At 52.8% G+C, this 18771-nt stretch overlaps 1 protein-coding gene across 4 annotated transcripts in view; it reads left to right on the top strand.

Moving 5' to 3' along the window:
* The window catches only part of LOC102447871 (signal peptide peptidase-like 3), a 139249-nt gene that overhangs the window by 84835 nt on the left and 35643 nt on the right, over positions 1–18771 (top strand). For all 4 annotated transcript variants that reach the window (XM_075915773.1, XM_075915770.1, XM_075915769.1 and 1 more), the window contains one exon: positions 18272–18378. In XM_075915773.1, the coding sequence (XP_075771888.1) occupies positions 18272–18378 (107 nt within the window). The remainder of the gene's footprint in view (positions 1–18271; positions 18379–18771) is intronic.

Genomic DNA, 18771 nt, shown 5'->3' on the forward strand with positions numbered 1-18771 from the left:
CTGCCTCTCTCTCTGGCCGAGTTCTCGAAGCCCTCTGTCTCATGCTCATCAAGAAGTCCCCAGGCATGGACGGGCTGACCATGGAGTTCTACCACGTGTTCTGGGACATCCTTGGCCCGGTCCTCCCCTTATCGTGCAGGCAAGCTGTGCTCGCCTTGCTGCCTAAGAGGGGGGACCTCTGCGATCTGAGGAACTGGCGTCCTGTCTCAGTCCTCAGCACAGACTATAAAATTGTCGCCAAAGCCATCTCCCTAAGGCTGAAGTCCGTGCTGGCGGACATGGTTCATCCAGACGAGACCTACACCATCCCAGGCCGAACCACCTTCAACAACCTCTTTCTGGTCCGGGATCTCTTAGGGTATGTCTACACTACCCCGCTAGTTCGAACTAGAGTGGTAATGTAGTCATCCGCACTTGCAAATGAAGCCCGGGATTTGAATTTCCCGGGCTTCATTTGCATGAAGCCAGCCGGCGCCATTTTTAAATGCCGGCTAGTTCGGACCCCGTGCCGTGCGGCTACACGTGGCACGGACTAGCTAGTTCGGATTAGAAGCCTAGACTCCTTGATGCCCCGAAAAGGGGATGTCGTGGGTCAAGTACAGCAGCCAGCAGCAGTACCTCTGGGGCACCACCAGCTGCCTCCTCACCTCCTACGATTCAGTTTGCCCCAGTCCAGTCCATTCCCGGTACAGGAATCACTTCTCCCACAGGAACCTCTCCCTGCGATCCTCCCCCAAGGACCCGGCACTGCGCTGGCCAGCCAGGGCCCTCAGCTTCTCCAAGGAGGGGTCCCTGTGCAGCTCCATCTGGAATTCCACTGCTGGGCTGGTGGGTATGGCCCCGGAGGGTTGTGCCTCAGTTTCCCTACCTTGAGCCGGAGGGTCCAGGCTGCCCCTGTCTAGTCCTACCCTTGGTGCTCCACTTCCCCCTTCTGGGGGGTCCTGCACCCCTCACTGACTCTGGCTCTGGGTGAGGACCAGGGCATTCTGAGTGCTCTCTGGCCAGTCCTCCAGATCGTTACCCATTAGCACCTCCATGGGCAGCTGATCATGCACCTCCACCTCCTTGGTCCCCTATTTCAGGTGTATACTCACTACAGGCACTTTGACAAGGAGTCTGAACACTCCCCTCAAGTTTAGGTAGGCATCGGGCACCAGCTGGTCTGGGCCCACCACAGCGGGCTGTGCCAGTGTCACCTCCGCCCCCGTGTCCCAGAACCCCTGGACGCTCCTTCCCCCACCTCAATGGGGATGATGTGACGATTGTTCCCCGGGGCTTGTCCCACACTCACCCTGCAGATTGAGTATGGTCACTCCGGGGCTGGCGCTTTGCCCTCCCCAGCTGGCCTGTCCTGCCGGTCCCCTCCCCTCCCCTTGGCACAGCCCAGTCAACTCCATCCCTCTGGGCCAGTGGGGCCTCCTCAGGGTGAGCTCCCACCCAGTTGATGCTCCATGGGCTCTGCCTGGCTGCCATTTCCTTCACCCTCTGGCATTGCACCACCTTGTGGCCTTTTTGACCACAGAAGTTTCGAAGTCCCTGATGTGGGTCTCCTGCCTGTCCCTGATCTACTGGCCACAAACTCATCCTCCAGTGTCCCTGCACTGCGCAGAGCTTTGGGGGGCAAATGTCATACAGCTGCTCCAGCCCCACCAGGTTGTACACTTCCTTGGTGGTCGTGGCCCCAGCCCCCTTCCCCCACTTGTGGAGATATTCCCCCAGCAGGTTGGCAACTCCCTTGTAGGTGACACCTGGGGACTTGCATACACCCAAGAATCGTGTCCGGTCTACCTCAGGGATCAGTTGAAACTTCAGCAGCCAGGCCTGTTTAAACAGCTCATAGTCCCCGGTCTCAATCCCATCCACTTGGCCTAATGTCGCTGTGGCCTTGGGCCCCAGCAGGTGGGTCAGACTGCGGAGCCTGTCTGCAGGGTCAATGCGGTGCAGGTCACAAGCCCTCTCAAAGGCTGTGAGGTCGGCATCAATGTCCTCCCCCTCCCTGAACCAGCTAAGGGGCTTGGAGTCCAGCTTCCCCCCAGTGCTGCCATCCCAGGGCCCTTCCCTCTTACCTCCGGGCAGTCCCTCTTGGCCTGTCTCTCCTCCAACTCCAGCTTGTGCTTCTGCTGTTGGACAGGGTCCTCTCACTCTCTCTGCCTGTCCACCAGCCTCTTCTCCTCCAGCTCCAGGTGCTTCCCTTTCAGCTCCAGCTGCAGCCTCCACAGCTCCCCCCGGGAGAACCCGGATTGGGGCTCCCCTGTACTGACTGAGTAGTCAGCTCTGATAGACTCCAGGCTGCTACACCGATTGCCCGCCCTGTGCCCCCCCCCCCCCCCCCCCCCCCCCAGGAGCCTGTAGCTCTGACCAGTCATTCTCCACAAGCTGAGCTATTAGCTGCTCCTTAGTCAGCCTCCTGATGTTCAGCCTCCTCCCCCTACACAAATGTTCCAGGTTGCTCTTACGGAGCTGGGCATAAGCCATTTCCCCCCTGGTTCCTTCAACACGCCTGTGCCCACAGCCAACTGTGCCCACAGCCAACTCTCTACAAGGGGTGTGTCTAGACTACAGGGTTTTGTAGACAAAAGTGGACTTTCATCGACAAAACTATACCTGTGTCTACACTGCCACTGAGTTCTGTCGACATAAAGTTGACAGAACTCAGCAGTTTTGTCGACGGCGGTAAACCTCATTCTACGAGGAATAACGCCTTCTGTCGACAGAGTTCTGTCGACAAGGCGTTATTGCGTCTACACTGTCCTTTGTGTCTACACTGTCATGTCGACAAAGCGGCTTGCTTTGTCGACAGAACTGGATGTAGTCTAGACGCTCTTTGTCGACAGAAGCTTTGTCGACAGCATCTGTCAACAAAACTTCTGTCGTCAAAAGCCTGTAGTCTAGACATACCCAGGGTGCACCACCAAACCATCTTCTGCTACCAAGTTGTCACGGCTCACAGGTCGTGCCCACACTTGGCCCCTCAGCTCCTGGGCGGAACCCCCCTCTCCAGTGCGGCAGCCCCTTCTCGGGTAGCCCACTCCACTCCAGCGGCAGTGAGACAGCCCTTTCTCAGGGGATCCACTCTAGTGCAGCGACCCTCTCTTGGGGGGCCCACTCTCACCTGGGGGGTCTGCCCCTCCGCCTCTGGGATGGCTCTTCTCAGGGCCTTCCACCACCTGCCTCCGCCGTGAGCCCCCTCGGGGGGGTCCACTCCCCCTGGACCCCCAGGGCCTCCACTCCCAGAAGGAACGGTGCCACCCTGTTCTCCAGACCAGAGCAACTACCAGCCAGCACAAAACAGGAGGGCTTACTGAGCTTTGAACAGCAACGGGTCTCTCAGGCCTGTAGGCTCCAGCCCTCAGCCCACACATCTGAGTCTGCCCTGCAGCCAGGTGAGCTCTGCCTGCTCTGCCCTCTGTCCAGATTGGAAGCCCCCATCTTCCAGCAGGGCCTCCAATATCCCCCAGCCACAGCCCCTCCCCTGTCCATTTTCTTCTCTCCAGGTAAGAGGGTCGCCTGGGCCCCTCTCTTCTCCACCTCTCCTCTCCTCCATCCATTGTTCTCCCCTGTCTGGAACCAGCTGGGCAGGTCACCGAGGTCTCCTCTCTGCAGCCCATTGTCTTTCGTCTGGCCAGAACCGGTTGTGTCCTCTGAGCTGGGTCTGCCGGTCACCAGGGCACCAGTCACTGGGGCTCCGGTTCTGTGCTGTTCTCTGCAACAGCAACCTCCCTCTCCCCTTGCCACATCAAACCAGTAACATCCCTGGACACTGAGTGCCCCCCATGCATGCAACCCCCCTTTGAGCATTGCTACTTTGTCTCATCAAAGGGGTACTGTGGCGGTGCGGTCCATCCAGGAACCCCTACTCGTGAGTTCGGGCCAGGTCCTGAGCAACTGACCGCCTTAAAGTCACCCCCAAATTCCCATAAGTTCTCTGTTCCCCGCAGGATCAAGGTTCAATAATCAGTTACGCTAGGTTGGTTGTGTACCGACCGTGCGGGGTCGACACCCCCTCAGCTCTGGAGGGGGTAAGGGGCCCGGGCCCTCCCTCTCCACTGGGGCCCTAGAGGGTAGGGGCTGATAGCTCCCTACCCGGCTGACGGGGCGTTTCCCCATAGCTCGTCAGCACACGGACACCAATACTGCCCTGCCCCGCGCTGCTTCCTTCCCCCTCCCCTGTCCTTCTCGTTCCTCGCCCGAGTCGGGTTTCCTACTGGAGACTTGGTGGTTTTGTTCCCCTCGCCGATGCTGTGGTCCTTTTGGGGTGGCCGCCGCTCCAGTCCGTCTCCTGGTTCTGGTGTCTCTTCGCCTCCCTGGGAGTCCTGAAATTCTCCCGCCTCCCCCCTGTCTCCCGGGTCACAGCCCTTTTGAAAGGGCCCGGCGTCCGACACGCCAGCCAGACATCCCGCTGTACCGACGCCCTCACGCCCAGCCATGTCTGGCGCTCCCCTATTTGGCTCGCCCCCTCCCGTGCACCCTTGTGTTGCAGCCCGAGTTGGCGACGCGGCGTATCCTCCCCCGCCCGCCGGAAAAGCGGCGGAGGCTTCGACGGCTCCAGTGTGGGGCCCGGCGGACCCGTCACAGGTACAAACACCTGTATAGGCACCCGCAACTGGGTACCCTGGTGGTAGATGCAGCTAATGCTTAGGAGCGTCAGGGTCAGCAGGGGCCGACCCCTAAGTCCAAAGACTCCAAGAAACTAGACCTCCTCGGCAGAAAAGTTTACTAATTGGACAGTCTGCAGCTAAAGATTGTAAATCAGCAAGTGGTGCTGGGTCACTATAATTATAATTCATGGGTGGCCATGAATAAGTTTAAGGAGCTCCTGCCTACAGACTCGAGGTCCGAGTTTGGTGCCTTGGTTGAGGAGGGCAAGGTGATTTCAAGAACCTCCCTTCAGGCGGCCCTTGATGCACGGGCATCGTCATGAGGTGTAATTCATGGCTACAGGTGTTGGGTATCCCCCTAGAGGTCCCACAGATGAGTCAGGACTTACCGTTTGATGGCTCAGGCCTGTTTGCGGAGCAGACTAACGTAGCCCTAGTGTCCTTCAGGCTGTGGAGCTTGGAGTCAAAGTCCCTGGGACTCCATATGCCAACTACCCAATGTAGACACTTTAAGCCGCCACTGGCACCACGTTATTACCCCTTGCACCAGAGACAGGACTCGGGTAGAAGGGGTAATAGAAGAAATCGCAGATGTCCCCTGAGCGTGAACAGCAACAGTAGTGGGGGAGGAAACAATCAGGGCCCTGCCTCATCTAGGCAGCCCCTAGGGCCTAGGAAGAACTTTTGAAGTCACTCTTGAAAGTGGCTTACCTACCTCTTTCCCAGACCCTATCCCTGTTTGGCAACAGTTTATCCCATTTTTACCATGCCTGGGCCCAGATCACATCAGACAAATGGGTTCTAGACACAGTCAGAATGGGATATTCTATCCAGTTTTCGGTGTGTCCCCCCTCTTCCCACCCCCCTGCCCCATCCCTCTTCAGGGACCCTTCTCGTGAGCAACTCCTACAGGGGGTGCAGTTACTCCTCCAGCTGTGGGCAGTAGAGGAGGTTCCTCAAGAGTTCAGGAGCATAGGGTTCTACTCCTGTTAACTTCCTTATTCCGAAGGCCAAAGGGGGATTACTCCCCATATTAGACCTCCACTGTCTCAACGGGTACCTAAAAAAGCTAAAATTCCATATGGTTTCACTGGCCTCAATTATCCCCTCCCTGGATCCGGGAGATTGGCACATTGCCCTTCCTTTTGTACTGGGGTCATCCCACTACCAGTTCAGAGTTTTGCCATTCGGTTTGTCAGCTGCACTCAGGGTTTTCACAAAGTGCATGACAGTGGTGGCAGCCTTCCTGCAGTGAAGGGGGGAGGGGGGGGGGGGGTTCAGGTGTACCCTTACCTGGACAATTGGCTGATCAAGGGACCATCCAAATCAGTCATGCAAGATCACATGGAACTGGTCAAAGCCACGTTTCGTTGCCTGGGCCTGCTGCTAAATATGCAAAAATCTACCCTTGCCCACCATTCAGGTGATAGAGTTCATAGGGGCCTGCATAGACACAGTGGCAGCCAGAGCATCCCTCCCACAGCCCCATTTCCAAAGCATGTGCAAACTGATACTGGGCCTGGGGGCCTTCCCCACGATGACAGCCAGGACCTGTGTAAGACTGCTGGGTCATATGGCTGCATGCACCTATGTTGTCTGGTTCACTAAGGGTGTGTCTAAACTACATGCCTCCGTCGACAGAGCCATGTAGATTTGTTTATTGGGCAAAGGGAAATGAAGTGGCGATTAAAATAATCACGGCTTCATTTAAATTTAAATGGCTGCCCCGCTGAGCCGACAAACAGCTGATCAGCTGTTTGTTGGCTCAGCGCACTAGTCTGGACGCGCGGGTGTCGACATCAAAGCCCTTTGTCGGCAGCCCCGGTAAACCTCATCCCACAAGGAATAACGGGGCTGCCGACAAAGGGCTTTGATGTCGGCAGGGGAGCGTCCAGACTAGCGCGCTGAGCGGACAAACAGCTGATCAGCTGTTTGTCGGCTCAGCGCGGCAGCCATGTAAATTTAAATGAAGCCGCGATTATTTAAATCGCAGCTTCATTTGCCTTTGCCTACAACCCTCATCTACATGGCTCTGTCTATGGAGCCATGTAGTTTAGACACAGCCTAAGGCTGCATCTCAGACCACTGCAGGCTTGCCTGGCCTGGGTGTACAAACCAACTCATTATCCACTGGACAGGGTAGTCACCGTTTCCTGTGAATGTGTGCAAGAGTGTTCCCTTTCGCGACCCTCACCCTGTATTGACACTAGTAACGAACGCCTCAGACTTGGGACGGGGCACTCATCTGGGAGAATTAAAGATGCAGAAAGGTCCCCCACATATCAATGGCAAGGAGCTCAGGGCTGTTCCGTTGGCCTGCGAGGCCTTCGCCAACGCAACAAGGGGCAAGTGTGTTTCAGTTCAGATGGACAACACCACAGCGATGTTTTATATCAACAAACAGGGTGGTGCTCGCTCTTCTCCCCTGTGTCAGGAGGTGCTCTTGCTGTGGAAGCTGTGCATCTGGAACAAAACACACCTGGTGGCATCATATCTGCCAGGGTCCCAGAATTCTCTGGTGGACAACCTCAGCTACTCATTTCAATGACACGATTGGCCTTAAGATGGGATGTGGTCAAGGGGATCTTCCAGAGGTGGGGTCTGTTCCAGGTCTTCTGTTCCTACCTCAACCTAAGCAGGCACTCACTGGAAGATGCATTCCAGATACATTGGGGGTTGAGTCTACTGTATGCCTTCCCTCCTTTCCCCTTAGTTCACAAGGTGCTGCTCAAGATTCGCCAATAGGGGCTGAATGTAATTATGATAGCACCAGCTTGGCCCAGGCAGTATTGGTACAAAAAGTTGCTGGAAATGTCAGTGGCCCTTCTGGTCCCCCTTCCCCTGGTTCCAGACCTAGTATCCTAGGACCACGGCAGGCTCCTGCACCCCAACCTCCAGGCCCTGCACTTGATGGCTTGGAGACTCAGGCTGTGTCTACACTACAAAGAAAAGTCGGAAAAAGATATGCAAATTGCGAACCGCTTTTCCGCTTTTCTTCCGAAAGAGGCTTTTCCAATATTTGGCCCATCTACACGTAGAACGAGGTTTACACGGATGCCGAAAAAAGTGTCCACTTTTCCGAAATTTTTTTCGGAAAAGCAGATGCGTTCCTTGGATGCGGCAGAGCTTTTCCGGGATATCTCCGGTATCCCAGAAAAGCACTGTAGTCTAGATGTACCCTCAGTGGTTGAATCCATTAGAGCAGCAGTGTTCCAAGGGTGTATGATCAGTTCCCCTCAGTAGTAGGAAATCCTCCATGCATGCTAGTTACATGGCAAAGTGGAAGAGGTTCTCCACATGGACCCTGCAGCAGAGCATTCAACCCCTGCAAGCTCCTGTTCCCCTAATTTTCAACTACCTCGTGAGCTTGAAACAACAAGGGCTCGCTACCTCCTCCATTAGGGTCCACTTGGCCGCAATATTGGCATTTCACCCAGGGTCTGGGGGACGTTCAGTGTTTGTGGACTGCTTGGTGGGTAAGGAGTTGGACAGGTTTAGGGTTAGGTACATTCTCCAACTTGGCTTGTTTAATGAGGTAATTCTTGGAGCCTTGGCACATGTTGACATTAGAGCTAGTCTCAGAGGGTATGTCTACACTATAAAGTTAATTCGAACTAACAGCCGTTAGTTCGAATTAATTTTGATAGGCGCGACACATGCAAACCGCTAGTTCGAACTTAATTGGAACTAGCGGAGCGCTTAATTCGAACTAGGTAAACCTCATTCTACAAGGACTAACGCCTAGTTCGAATTAAGTAGTTCGAATTAAGGGCTGTGTAGCCACTTAATTCGAACTAGTGGGAGGCTAGCCCTCCCCAGCTTGCCCTGGTGGCCACTCTGGGCACCACCAGGGAAACTTGTCTGCCCCGCTCCCGGCCCCGGAGCCCTTAAAGGGGCACGGGCTGGCTACGGTGCCCGTGCCAGGTGCAAGCCTGCCAGCATCCAGCCAGCAGACCCTGCACCTGGCACGGCATGAACCTGCCACCCGCTGCCACCCAGCCCTCCGCCTCTTCCCAGGACCAGGCTGGCGGCTCCCAGGAGCCTGCCTGGGGCCGCAAGAGGCGGGCGCCTGCCTGGTCTAGTGCGGAGATCGTGGACCTCATCGAGGTTTGGGGGGAAGCCTCCAGCGTCCACGACCTCCGCACTAGACACAGGAAAGTGGCCGTCTAGGGCAGGAGAGCTGCCAACCTGGCCACCCAGGAGCAGATTTCCATGAGAATCAAGGTGGTCCAGTGAGACCCCCGACCCTGAGCTTAGAACATAAGAACATAAGAATGGCTGTACTGGGTCAGACCAAAGGTCCATCTAGCCCAGTAGCCTGTCTGCCGACAGCGGCCAACACTAGGTACCTTGCAGGGGATGGACTGAAGACAATGACCAAGCCATTTGTCTCGTGCCATCCCTCTCCAGCCTTCCACAAACAGAGGCCAGGGACACCATTTCTACCCCCTGGCTAATACCACTCCATGGACCCGACCTCCATGAATTTTTCTAACTTCTCTTTAAACTCTGTTCTAGTTGTAGCCTTCACAGCCTCCTGCAGCAAGGAGTTCCACAGGTTGACTATTTGCTTTGTGAAGAAGAACTTTCTGTTATTAGTTTGAAGCCTGCTACCCATTCCTTTCCTTTGGTGTCTTCTAGTCCTTCTTTTATGGGAACTAATGAAGAACTTTTCTTTATGCACCCTCTCCACACCACTCATGCTTTTATAGACCTCTCTCATATCCCCCCTCAGTCTCCTCTTTTCTAAGCTGAAAAGTCCCAGTCTCTTTAGCCTCTCTTCATATGGGACCTGTTCCAAACCCCTCATCATTTTAGTTGCCCTCCCCTCTCCCACCCTCTCTCTTTCCCTCTCCCACCTCCTTTTCCCAGTCTCCCCGAGTTTTGTTAAATAAAGAGAGTTTCTATTTTTGACCACACGTTTTCTTTATTTTGTACATCAGGAAGGGGGGCTAGGGAGGGGTAAGTGGAAGGAGGTGAGGGAGGAATGGGGTACGAGCCCCCGATGGGGAGGACTGGGCTGGCTCTGCGGGCTCCTCGGGGTGGAAACTCTCCTGCAGCCCCCTGATTGACCCCCCCCGGATGGCAGCCTGCGGCTGATGGCCAAGTGCTGTGATGTGCCCAGTGTGGGCACTCAAGCCAGGACTGCTTTGCAAGTGGGGCACCCCTGAGAACTGTCTGTCCGGGGTGGGGGTGGGGTCCCTTTAAGCACAGCCCTCGGCTAGCCTGAGGCAGCAGCTCCATGCTCTAAGTCCTCCTCTGATGCCCTGCCGGCACTGCTTCCGGCCATCCTTAACCCAGGTTCAGGGTCCACTCAATGTGGACATGCTAGTTCGAATTAGCAAAACGCTAATTCAAACTAGTTTTTAAGTCTAGATGCACTAGTTTGAATTAGCTTAGTTCGAATTAACTAATTCGAACTAAGTTAGTTCGAATTAGTGCTGTAGTTTAGACGTACCCAGACACGCTTGCATCCAAGACCTGTTCTGTGGGGTTTTTTTTAATTCATTTCCTTTCCTATTTTTAGGACCCAGGTTACAGCTTCAGGTGTCTCCCCATGTCAGCAAGTCCTAGCATGTAACTTCTGGGTAGAGTTACCATTTTTCTGTGGTGTATAGTCAGTACATACCTTAGTACCAGGAGATTATTATTGTCAGACGCTATAGAATTTCCAATAATTTAAAACTTTAAAACTTATGTACTCTCTCTGTCTTTGGGTATTGGGAGTTCAGGATATTGCAGACACATCTATATGGACTAGCACAACAGTCTCCCTTAAATTCTAATGAGCATGCATGCTTTGGAGTCAAGCCCCCGCCCCCCATATGTTTTGCAAGGTGGCATTGTCCAGGGAGATGAGCATTGGCGTACAGTGTAGCTTGTTGCATCTGTGTGGTTTGGCACACTCTCTAATGCAAGGGTAGGCAACCCCCGGCACATGAGCAGATTTTCACTGGCATGTGGGGCTGAAGCTCAACCCCGCCTCTCCCCTCATGCAGCTGGGAGCTTGTGCTGTAACTCCAGCCTCAGCTGTGCAGCTGCAGGCTGGAGCAACAGCTCTGGCTTCCTGCTGGGGTAGGGGGCAGGAGAGGCACGCGTGTTCCCGGGGCTGCCCCTGCTTGGCCTGGGCGTGCAGCTCCCAGGAGCTAAGGGGTTAACCCCCCCTTCCCGGCTACAGGCTCTGTTTCTTGCTTCGGGAGGGGGCAGGGCTGGGCAGTTGGTCACACGTGGGTGCCGAGGCCCGGGCTGCACCGTGCTGCTCCCCACGGGCTGTGTGTGGTGGCAGGGAGCCCCTTCCCCAGCGCCCTGCTGGGCTGGAGCCAGCCCTGGGCAGCCCCGGGCTCTGCCTGCCACAGCCTGGGGCTGGCCCAGGCAGAGAAGAGACTTTGCCCGCATCTCCCCACCCCAGCACTGCTCCTGGGGGGCTGCAAGTCCCAGTGCTGCTGTCCTGCTGGTGAGTGCACTGGAGGTATAGGGATGGGGGGGAGAGGTGCAGGAGGATGAGGGGACAGGGGTTGCACTGAGGGGGATGGGCCGATGCAGGGGATCAGGCTGCTAGGGGGGATCATGGGACTGAGGGGAGCGAGGCTGGAGCAGAGGGAAGCTGTGGCAGGGGGTACAATTTTACCTTGCAGAAGCTGCACTTTCCTTTACTGCCCACTTCTTTGCCTCCCTCCCCAGCTAGCTAATTTGCTGCATTCTCACCCTCTCACCTTCCCTGCTTTACTTCTCCAACCCCCTCCCACCTCCAAACTCCCTCTCATACCCCCACCCCACACCCTCTCCTACCACCAAACTCCCTTCCAGACCCTGCCCTCCTCAGCCCCTTCTGCCCCCCTCCTCCCACCCAGATCCTGCACCCCCATCCCTATCCCACTCACTGGCAGCCCTGTCCCGCACATTGAACTTTTTATCCCCACCCCAGAGCCTAAGGGGGCCCACAAAATCCACTAACTCTGGAACCCCAGAAAAATAAATATGGCCTATGGGAAGCCCTGGAGCTCAGTCCTCCCTGTCCCTTCCCTTCCCCTCGCCCTGTGGGGGCTGGAGCACTAGAGGAGTGAGGTGTCTCAGTTGGGGGACACATCAGCAAGCATTGGGGGTTTTTGGTGGAGTTTTTCTGCTTCTCACTTGTCGTCCCTCAGGGTATGTCTACACTACCCCGCTAGTTCGAACTAGCGGGGTAGTGTAGACATACCCCAACTGATTTGTCTGTGGGTCAGTAACCCCCAACCCAAAAAAGGTTTCCCACCCCTGACATAAATAAAGACAACACTGAAACCTTTTGTGTTGGACATAATATTTTACTTCATTTTAAATAAAGTTTGATAAACTAACATGAGGAAGTTAAAATGCTTAATCCGTTTAATAATTTAAATTAAACCGTTCTCCCCAGATGTAGCACTAGCAAAATGGTTGGGGCTTAATTATGTAATGAACAGTAAGTTTGCATTAGCAACTGGTAGTCCACGGAAAGGTTTGCATTGATCCAGGTGGTCCATGGGGCACACAGTGGAGAGATCCCCTCCCCCACTCTTGGGAGAGTGGCATGGCCCAGGGCAGGAGGGTTAATTCCTGTTCAAAATAGAGCATATCTTTTAGAAAAATAGTCTTTTGTTAAAAATTACCTGTGACAAAGAATCCTCCACAGTCCTTGATAAATTTTTGCAATGGTTAATTACCTTTAGTACAAAAACAAGTTGTGCCCTATTTCCAGTGTGAATTTATCCAACTTAACTTCCAGCTCTTAGATCTTGTTATTCAGTTGTCTGCTAGACTGAAAAGGGTTCTATCAAATTTATGTTCCCAATGTAGGTACTAGAGATGTGAATGGTTAAGTGGTTACCCGGTAAGCATCACCCTTAGTGGGTGATGCTTACCGGGTAACGGTTACCTGGGAGCAGCCCCCTGGGACTATTGGCTCCCAGCCCACTTGTGTGGGGCAGCCTGCCCGCCCTCGTTTAATCAGTTAACCGGTTAAACTTAATGATTAACCAGTTAACTGATTACACAGGATTTTACATCCATAGTAGGTACTTGTAGACTGTGACCGGTTTCCACCCCTAATTGTCTGTTAAACTATACAGATTGAGCCCCTGAGTCTTTCACTGCTAAGACACATTTTTCAATTCTTTAATCATTTTTGTGGCTCTTCTCTGAACCCTCTTCAATTTGTCAACATCCTTCTTGAATTGATGCTACCATCTAACATGCTATTCCAATAATGGATGCACCAGCACCAAATAGAAAGGAAATACAACCGTCCTACTCGATATTCCCATTATGCATCTGAGGATTTCATTGCCCCTTTTTGGCCACAGCTCCATACTGGGAGCTCATGTTCAGCTGATTATCCCCCATGTCTTTCAGAATCACTGCTTCCTGAGGGTATGTCTACACTACAAAGTTAGTTCGAACTAACATCCGTTAGTTCGAACTAACTTTCATAGGCGCTACACTAGCGCTCCGTTAGTTCAAACTTAATTCAAACTAGCGGTGTGCTTAGTTCGAACTAGGTAATCCTCATTCCACGAGGATTAAGCCTAGTTCGAACTTACTAGTTCGAATTAAGGGGTGTGTAGCCCCTTAATTCGAACTAGTGGGAGGCTAGCCCTCCCCAGCTTTCCCTGGTGGCCACTCTGGCCAACACCAGGGAAACTCGTCTGCCCCCCTCCCGGCCCCGGACCCCTTAAAGGGGCAGGGGCTGGCTACGGTGCCCATGCCAGGTGCAAGCCTGCCAGCACCCAGCCAGCAGACCCTGCACCTGGCACGGATCGAGCCACCCACCCGATGCCCCCCAGCCCTCTCCCTCTTCCCGGGACCAGGCTGGTGGCTCCCGGGAGCTTGCCCAAGACTGCAAGAGGCGGGCACCCGCCTGGGCTAGTGCGGACATCGTGGACCTTGTCCACGATCTCCGCACTAGGCACAGGAAAGTGGCCGACTTGGGCAGGAGAGCTGCCAGCCTGGCCACCCAGGTGCAGGTGTGCATGAAAATCAAGGGAGTCCACTGAGACCCCCGACCCTGAGCCCTGAGCATACAATGGCCATCCTGGGTCAGACCAAAGGTCCATCTAGCCCAGTAGCCTGTCTGCCGCCAGCGGCCAACCGTAGGGACCCTGGAGGGGATGGACCGAAGACAGTGACCAAGCCATTTGTCTCGTGCCATCCCTCTCCAGCCTTCCACAAACCTTGGGCAGGGACACCACTGCTACCCCCTGGCTAATAGCACTCCATGGACCCAGCCTCCATGACTTGATCTCACTTCCCTTTAAACTCTGTTCTAGTTGTAGCCTTCACAGCCTCCTGCAGCAAGGAGTTCCACAGGTTGACTCTGTGCTTTGTGAAGAAGAACTTTCTGTTACTAGTTTGAAGCCTGCTACCCATTCCTTTCCTTTGGTGTCCTCTAGTCCTTCTTTATGGGAACTAATGAAGAACTTTTCTGTATGCACCCTCTCCACCCAACTCCTGCTTTTAGAGACCTCTATCCTGTCCCCCCTCCGTCTCCTCTTTTCTAAGCTGAAAAGTCCCAGTTTCTTTAGCCTCTCTTCATATGGGACCTGTTCCCAACCCCTGATCATTTTAGTTGCCCTCCCCTCTCCCAGCCTCTCTCTTCCCCTCTCCCCCCTCCTTTTCCCAGTCTCCCCCAGTTTTGTTCAATAAAGACAGATTCCATTTTTGAACACAATTGTCCTTTATTTTGTACATCAAGAAGAGGGGCTGGGGGGGGTAAGTGGAAGGAGGTGAGGGAGGAATGGGGTACGAGCCCCCGATGGGGAGGACTGGGCTGGCTCTGCAGGCTTCTGGGGGTGGAAGCTCTCCTGCAGCCCCCCAATTGCCCCCTCTCCCCAGATGGCAGCCTGCGGCAAGTGCAGCCGGGCTGATGGCCGAGTGCTGTGATGTGCCCAGTGTGGGTACTCCGGGCACTCCAAGCCAGGACTGCTTTGCAAGCGGGGCACCCCTGAGAACTGTCTGTCCGGGGTGGGGGTCGGGTCCCTTTAAGCGCAGCCCTCGGCTAGCCTGAGACAGCATCTCCACGCTCTAAGTCCTCCTCTGATGCCCTGCCGGCACTGCTTCCGGCCATCCTTAACCCCGGTTCAGGGTCCACTTAATGTGGACATGCTAGTTCGAATTAGCAAAACGCTAATTCGAACTAGTTTTTTAGTCTGGATCCGTTAGTTTGAATTAGCTTAGTTCGAATTAACGTTGTAGTGTAGACGTACCCTCAGAGAGTCCCTCATCCTTTGTGTGACCTACATTCCTAGATGTAGAATGTTACATTTGGACACATTAAAATGCATATTAATTGCTTGTGTCCAGTTTACCAAACAATCCATATTGCTCTGTATAAGGATGTAACAGTGTAGCTGATTAACCAATGAACTGATAGGCAAAAACTTATAGGTTAATGCTATAGACTACACGCATTCCCCCCCCCCCCCATCAGTAAATTTTTTAGCAGGCTGGCCAGCAGCCCAGCTGAGCCCTGGCTTGTGCTGGGTCTGGGACCTACCCCCTCTGTGGCTCTGCATTTAAAGTGTATTAGAAGCCAGGTGGGTAGGCAGCCTGGCTCAGTTCCAACTTGCGCCAGGTCCAGGAGCTCAGCCCCTTCCCCCCGCGCCCCCCAGACAGGTGCTGCTGCCTCTGTATCAGAGGCAGCAGCATGGGGTGACAGGCAGCTGGTCTGCATGGTGAGCTGGTTTTTAAACTGGCTTCCCTCTTGCACCAGAGTTCCCACCTGTCACCCCATACTGCTGTCTCTGGGTGTGTCTAAAGTACATGGCTCCATTGATGGAGCCATGTAGATTAGGCTGATCAGCAGAGGGAAATGAAGCCGCGATTTAAATAATCGCGGCTTCATTTAAATTTAAATGGCTGCCGCGCTGAGCCAACAAACACCTGATCAGCTGTTTGTTGGCTCAGCACGCTAGTCTGCACGCTCCCGCGCCGACCTGAAAGCCCTTTATCGACATCCCCGTTATACCTCGTAGGATGAGGTTTACCGGGGAGGTCGATAAAGGGCTTTCAGGTCGGCACGGGAGCATTCAGACTAGTGCGCTGAGCCGACAAACAGCTGATCATTTAAATCGCCGCTTCATTTCCCTTTGCCCAATAAACAAATCTACATGGCTCCGTCGACGGAGCCATGTAGTTTAGACGTACCCTCTGATACAGAGGCAGCAGCGTGGAGTTGCAGGGGGCTGCTTGGGAGTGGGGCCAGAGTGCACTGGCTGCCAGCCCCGCCCCCAGGACTATAGAATAGTCGAGTAACCTATAAGAATTCATGAGTTTAATCGATGATTCAATTAACCAATATTTAACATCCCTAGCTCTGTATGAAGCCCGTGCATTGGCACCTGGGAGCTGCCGGCATGCATCTACTTGCAGTACTTTGGTACTTAAGGTTACCAGTACTTGGTACTTAAGGTTACCTCTTACCACTTGTGGCAAACTATGAAGAGATCACCTCAGTATTTGGAACTGCTGACATCAGGCTTCCTTTAGCACACTTACTACTAGCAAGGAAGATATACTGATGTCTGAGGTGTCTTGTTGGGGGCTTCTTTCAATGCACTGGTGTTGCTGATGCACTCACCTCATGCTTTGCACAATCAGGGTTGACCTTTCACCTTCTTCCTTCCCTTTTGCATTGTAGTGTCAAAATCTTTATGCACCAACGCCTGAAGCTGTTTGTCCCTTTGGCACTTAACTACTCTTCCAGGGAGGGCATATGAGCTCCTGGTCTTGATGGCATCAGCCTCCTTTGTTTTGCCAGTTTGAGCTAACACTTCAGTGCCTGGCAATGCCAATACCATGCCTTTCAGCACTCTTGACATGTTATCGGGTGGTGCATTGGCAGAGCTTGGCCAAACGTGTCTGTGTCTATTGGTTTTGCAGCCCACTCACTGCCTTATTTGTAACTTAATCCCTGCCCCTGTATCTCTTGGCAGGGCAGGTAGGTATTTTCAACAGTTATTCTCTACCAGATACATATAAACCAGGGGTGGGGAACCTTTTCTGGGTCAGGGGCCACTGACCCACATAAAAATCAGTTGGGGGCTGCACACAAGAGAGAAGCAACCCCCCCCCAAAAAAAACCCAAACAACCCCTCACTGACGTGGCCCCCAACTGAGAAGAAGACACTCGCCGCATTCCCCTCACACACCAAAGCGGGTGGGGGGGGGGGCTGAGCCTCAGGAGCCAGATCCAGGCAAGCCGGGGGCCGCATCTGGCCCCCGGGCCTGAGGTTCCCCACCCCGATATAAACAATGGCTTCTCATTGATAGTGCTCAGATGCCCTGCTGGTGGTCTTGGTTGGTTCTGGGGCAGGGAGGATGTGAAGTAATGGTTCTCTCCCAAATGATGTGCTAATGTGACAGGACTCACCCTAGGTTGTGCAGATCTCAATAATACAATCCCCCACTATCCACTTCCTTTCTCACAGGCTATAGAAAACACTGAAATAGTTTAAACTTGGACATTGTAATGATCACTGGGAATCTAAATTAACACTCATGGAAATCAAAACCATTCTTTACACTTCTATTACTTTAGTACATTGTATTGCTAAAACATGATAAAAGCTTCCCTGGGTGTCTCTTCCAAAGCCTCACCCATCCATGCCAATGGTTGCTGCCAATGGACAACAGCACAGTGTAGTAATAAGGCAACTGGATCAGAATCTGTTGTGCTGCATACAGGTCAAACTGTGATGTCAGGCAAATAGAGGGGGACAGATCATTGGGAGGGAAATATTTTCAGTCCTCAAAGTGTTGCCAACAATCAAATACATTTTATACTTTTTAACATCTTAACAGGGTTTCCCAAACAGCTGCTTAAATGCATAATATACTAACATGCTGTCTGGCCTTAATCTGTGAAGATGAAGATATGTTTCAGCCTCAACTCAGGAACTGGGTTTTATTTCCTTTCCTAGCCTCTGTGTTCTTTAAATGCAATTATGGTGTCATACATGTATCCCTGTATTTGGGCAGCACTAGGGGAGTTAAAGGTGAATAATAAACATTAAGAATAAATTCTGACATTGGTAAAAGTACTTCCACTTCAAACTAATTATAAGCTGAAATCCTTTTGTTAAAATAGGCAGCCTGATATGAATGTGGGCTTTAGGTAAATCTCTTAACTGACCATGACCCTGTTGTAGATAACTGAAGTTTAGTTAAGTGAGATTGTATTAAATACCCTATGCCTGTTACTATGAGTATTTATAGTCTGTCCAGCATAGATACTGCATATATGATTTTCTACCTATCATCTCAACTCTGGGGGAAGAGACCATGGGGTCTTAGTGTTGTATGCACTAGGGATGTGAAAGTATCAACTTGTACATGGTTAACTGATGAGCCATATGCATGGTTACATGCAGGCCCCCCCCCCCCCCCCCACTGCTGCCTCTGTATCAGTGCGGGGGGAGGGAGGGTAGGCAGCTCCATTTTCAGTGGTTACCTCCATAAATGCATTTTAACATCCCTAGATGACTATGTAGCTCCGTGATGCCCAACCAGTTCTGAAGCCACATTCAACCGGCCAAATAGCCACATGTGGCTAGTGTATAGCGTGTGGACACCACGGATCTAGCTGCAAGTATTGGCCTTCATTACCTGCTGTCGAAGTTCTGAATACTAAACAAATTATGTACTTTACCATTTTATAGCTCTGGCAATGGGCCTGTGTGTTGCAATGATTGCCTTTGTTCGGCTGCCGAGCCTCAAGGTTTCCTGTTTGCTGCTCTCAGGTTTACTAATTTATGATGTCTTTTGGGTAAGTTGGCATTCCTTTTAAAAATCCTTCTTTCATATTTATAATTGGCTCTTTCATTCTTGTCAAGGAAAATAGTTCTGAACATAGAAAATTCCGAGCTTCAGCAAAGCCAGATGAACCCAGTTAGGCCAGTTCTGAGCCTTGTTTAAAAAGGGTGCAGTAGGATTGCCTCAACCATGGCATATTATGGAAAGAGAGTGAACAGATTGGAAAACAAAAACAAAGTTGCTGCAAACTAGGGATGTTAAATTTAGATTAATGGACTAATCGAATAGTCGATGCAATTTGCATCAACTATTCGATTAGTTGATAAGGGCGTCTCCACCTTTGAAGTGTAGCAACAGCCCCACTGGCCCCGTGCTCCCCGTGGTGTTCCAAAGCAGCAGTGCCGCA

This window comes from Pelodiscus sinensis, unplaced genomic scaffold (genome assembly GCF_049634645.1).
Source record: "Pelodiscus sinensis isolate JC-2024 unplaced genomic scaffold, ASM4963464v1 ctg66, whole genome shotgun sequence".
In the NCBI taxonomy this organism is placed as follows: Eukaryota; Metazoa; Chordata; order Testudines; family Trionychidae; genus Pelodiscus; species Pelodiscus sinensis.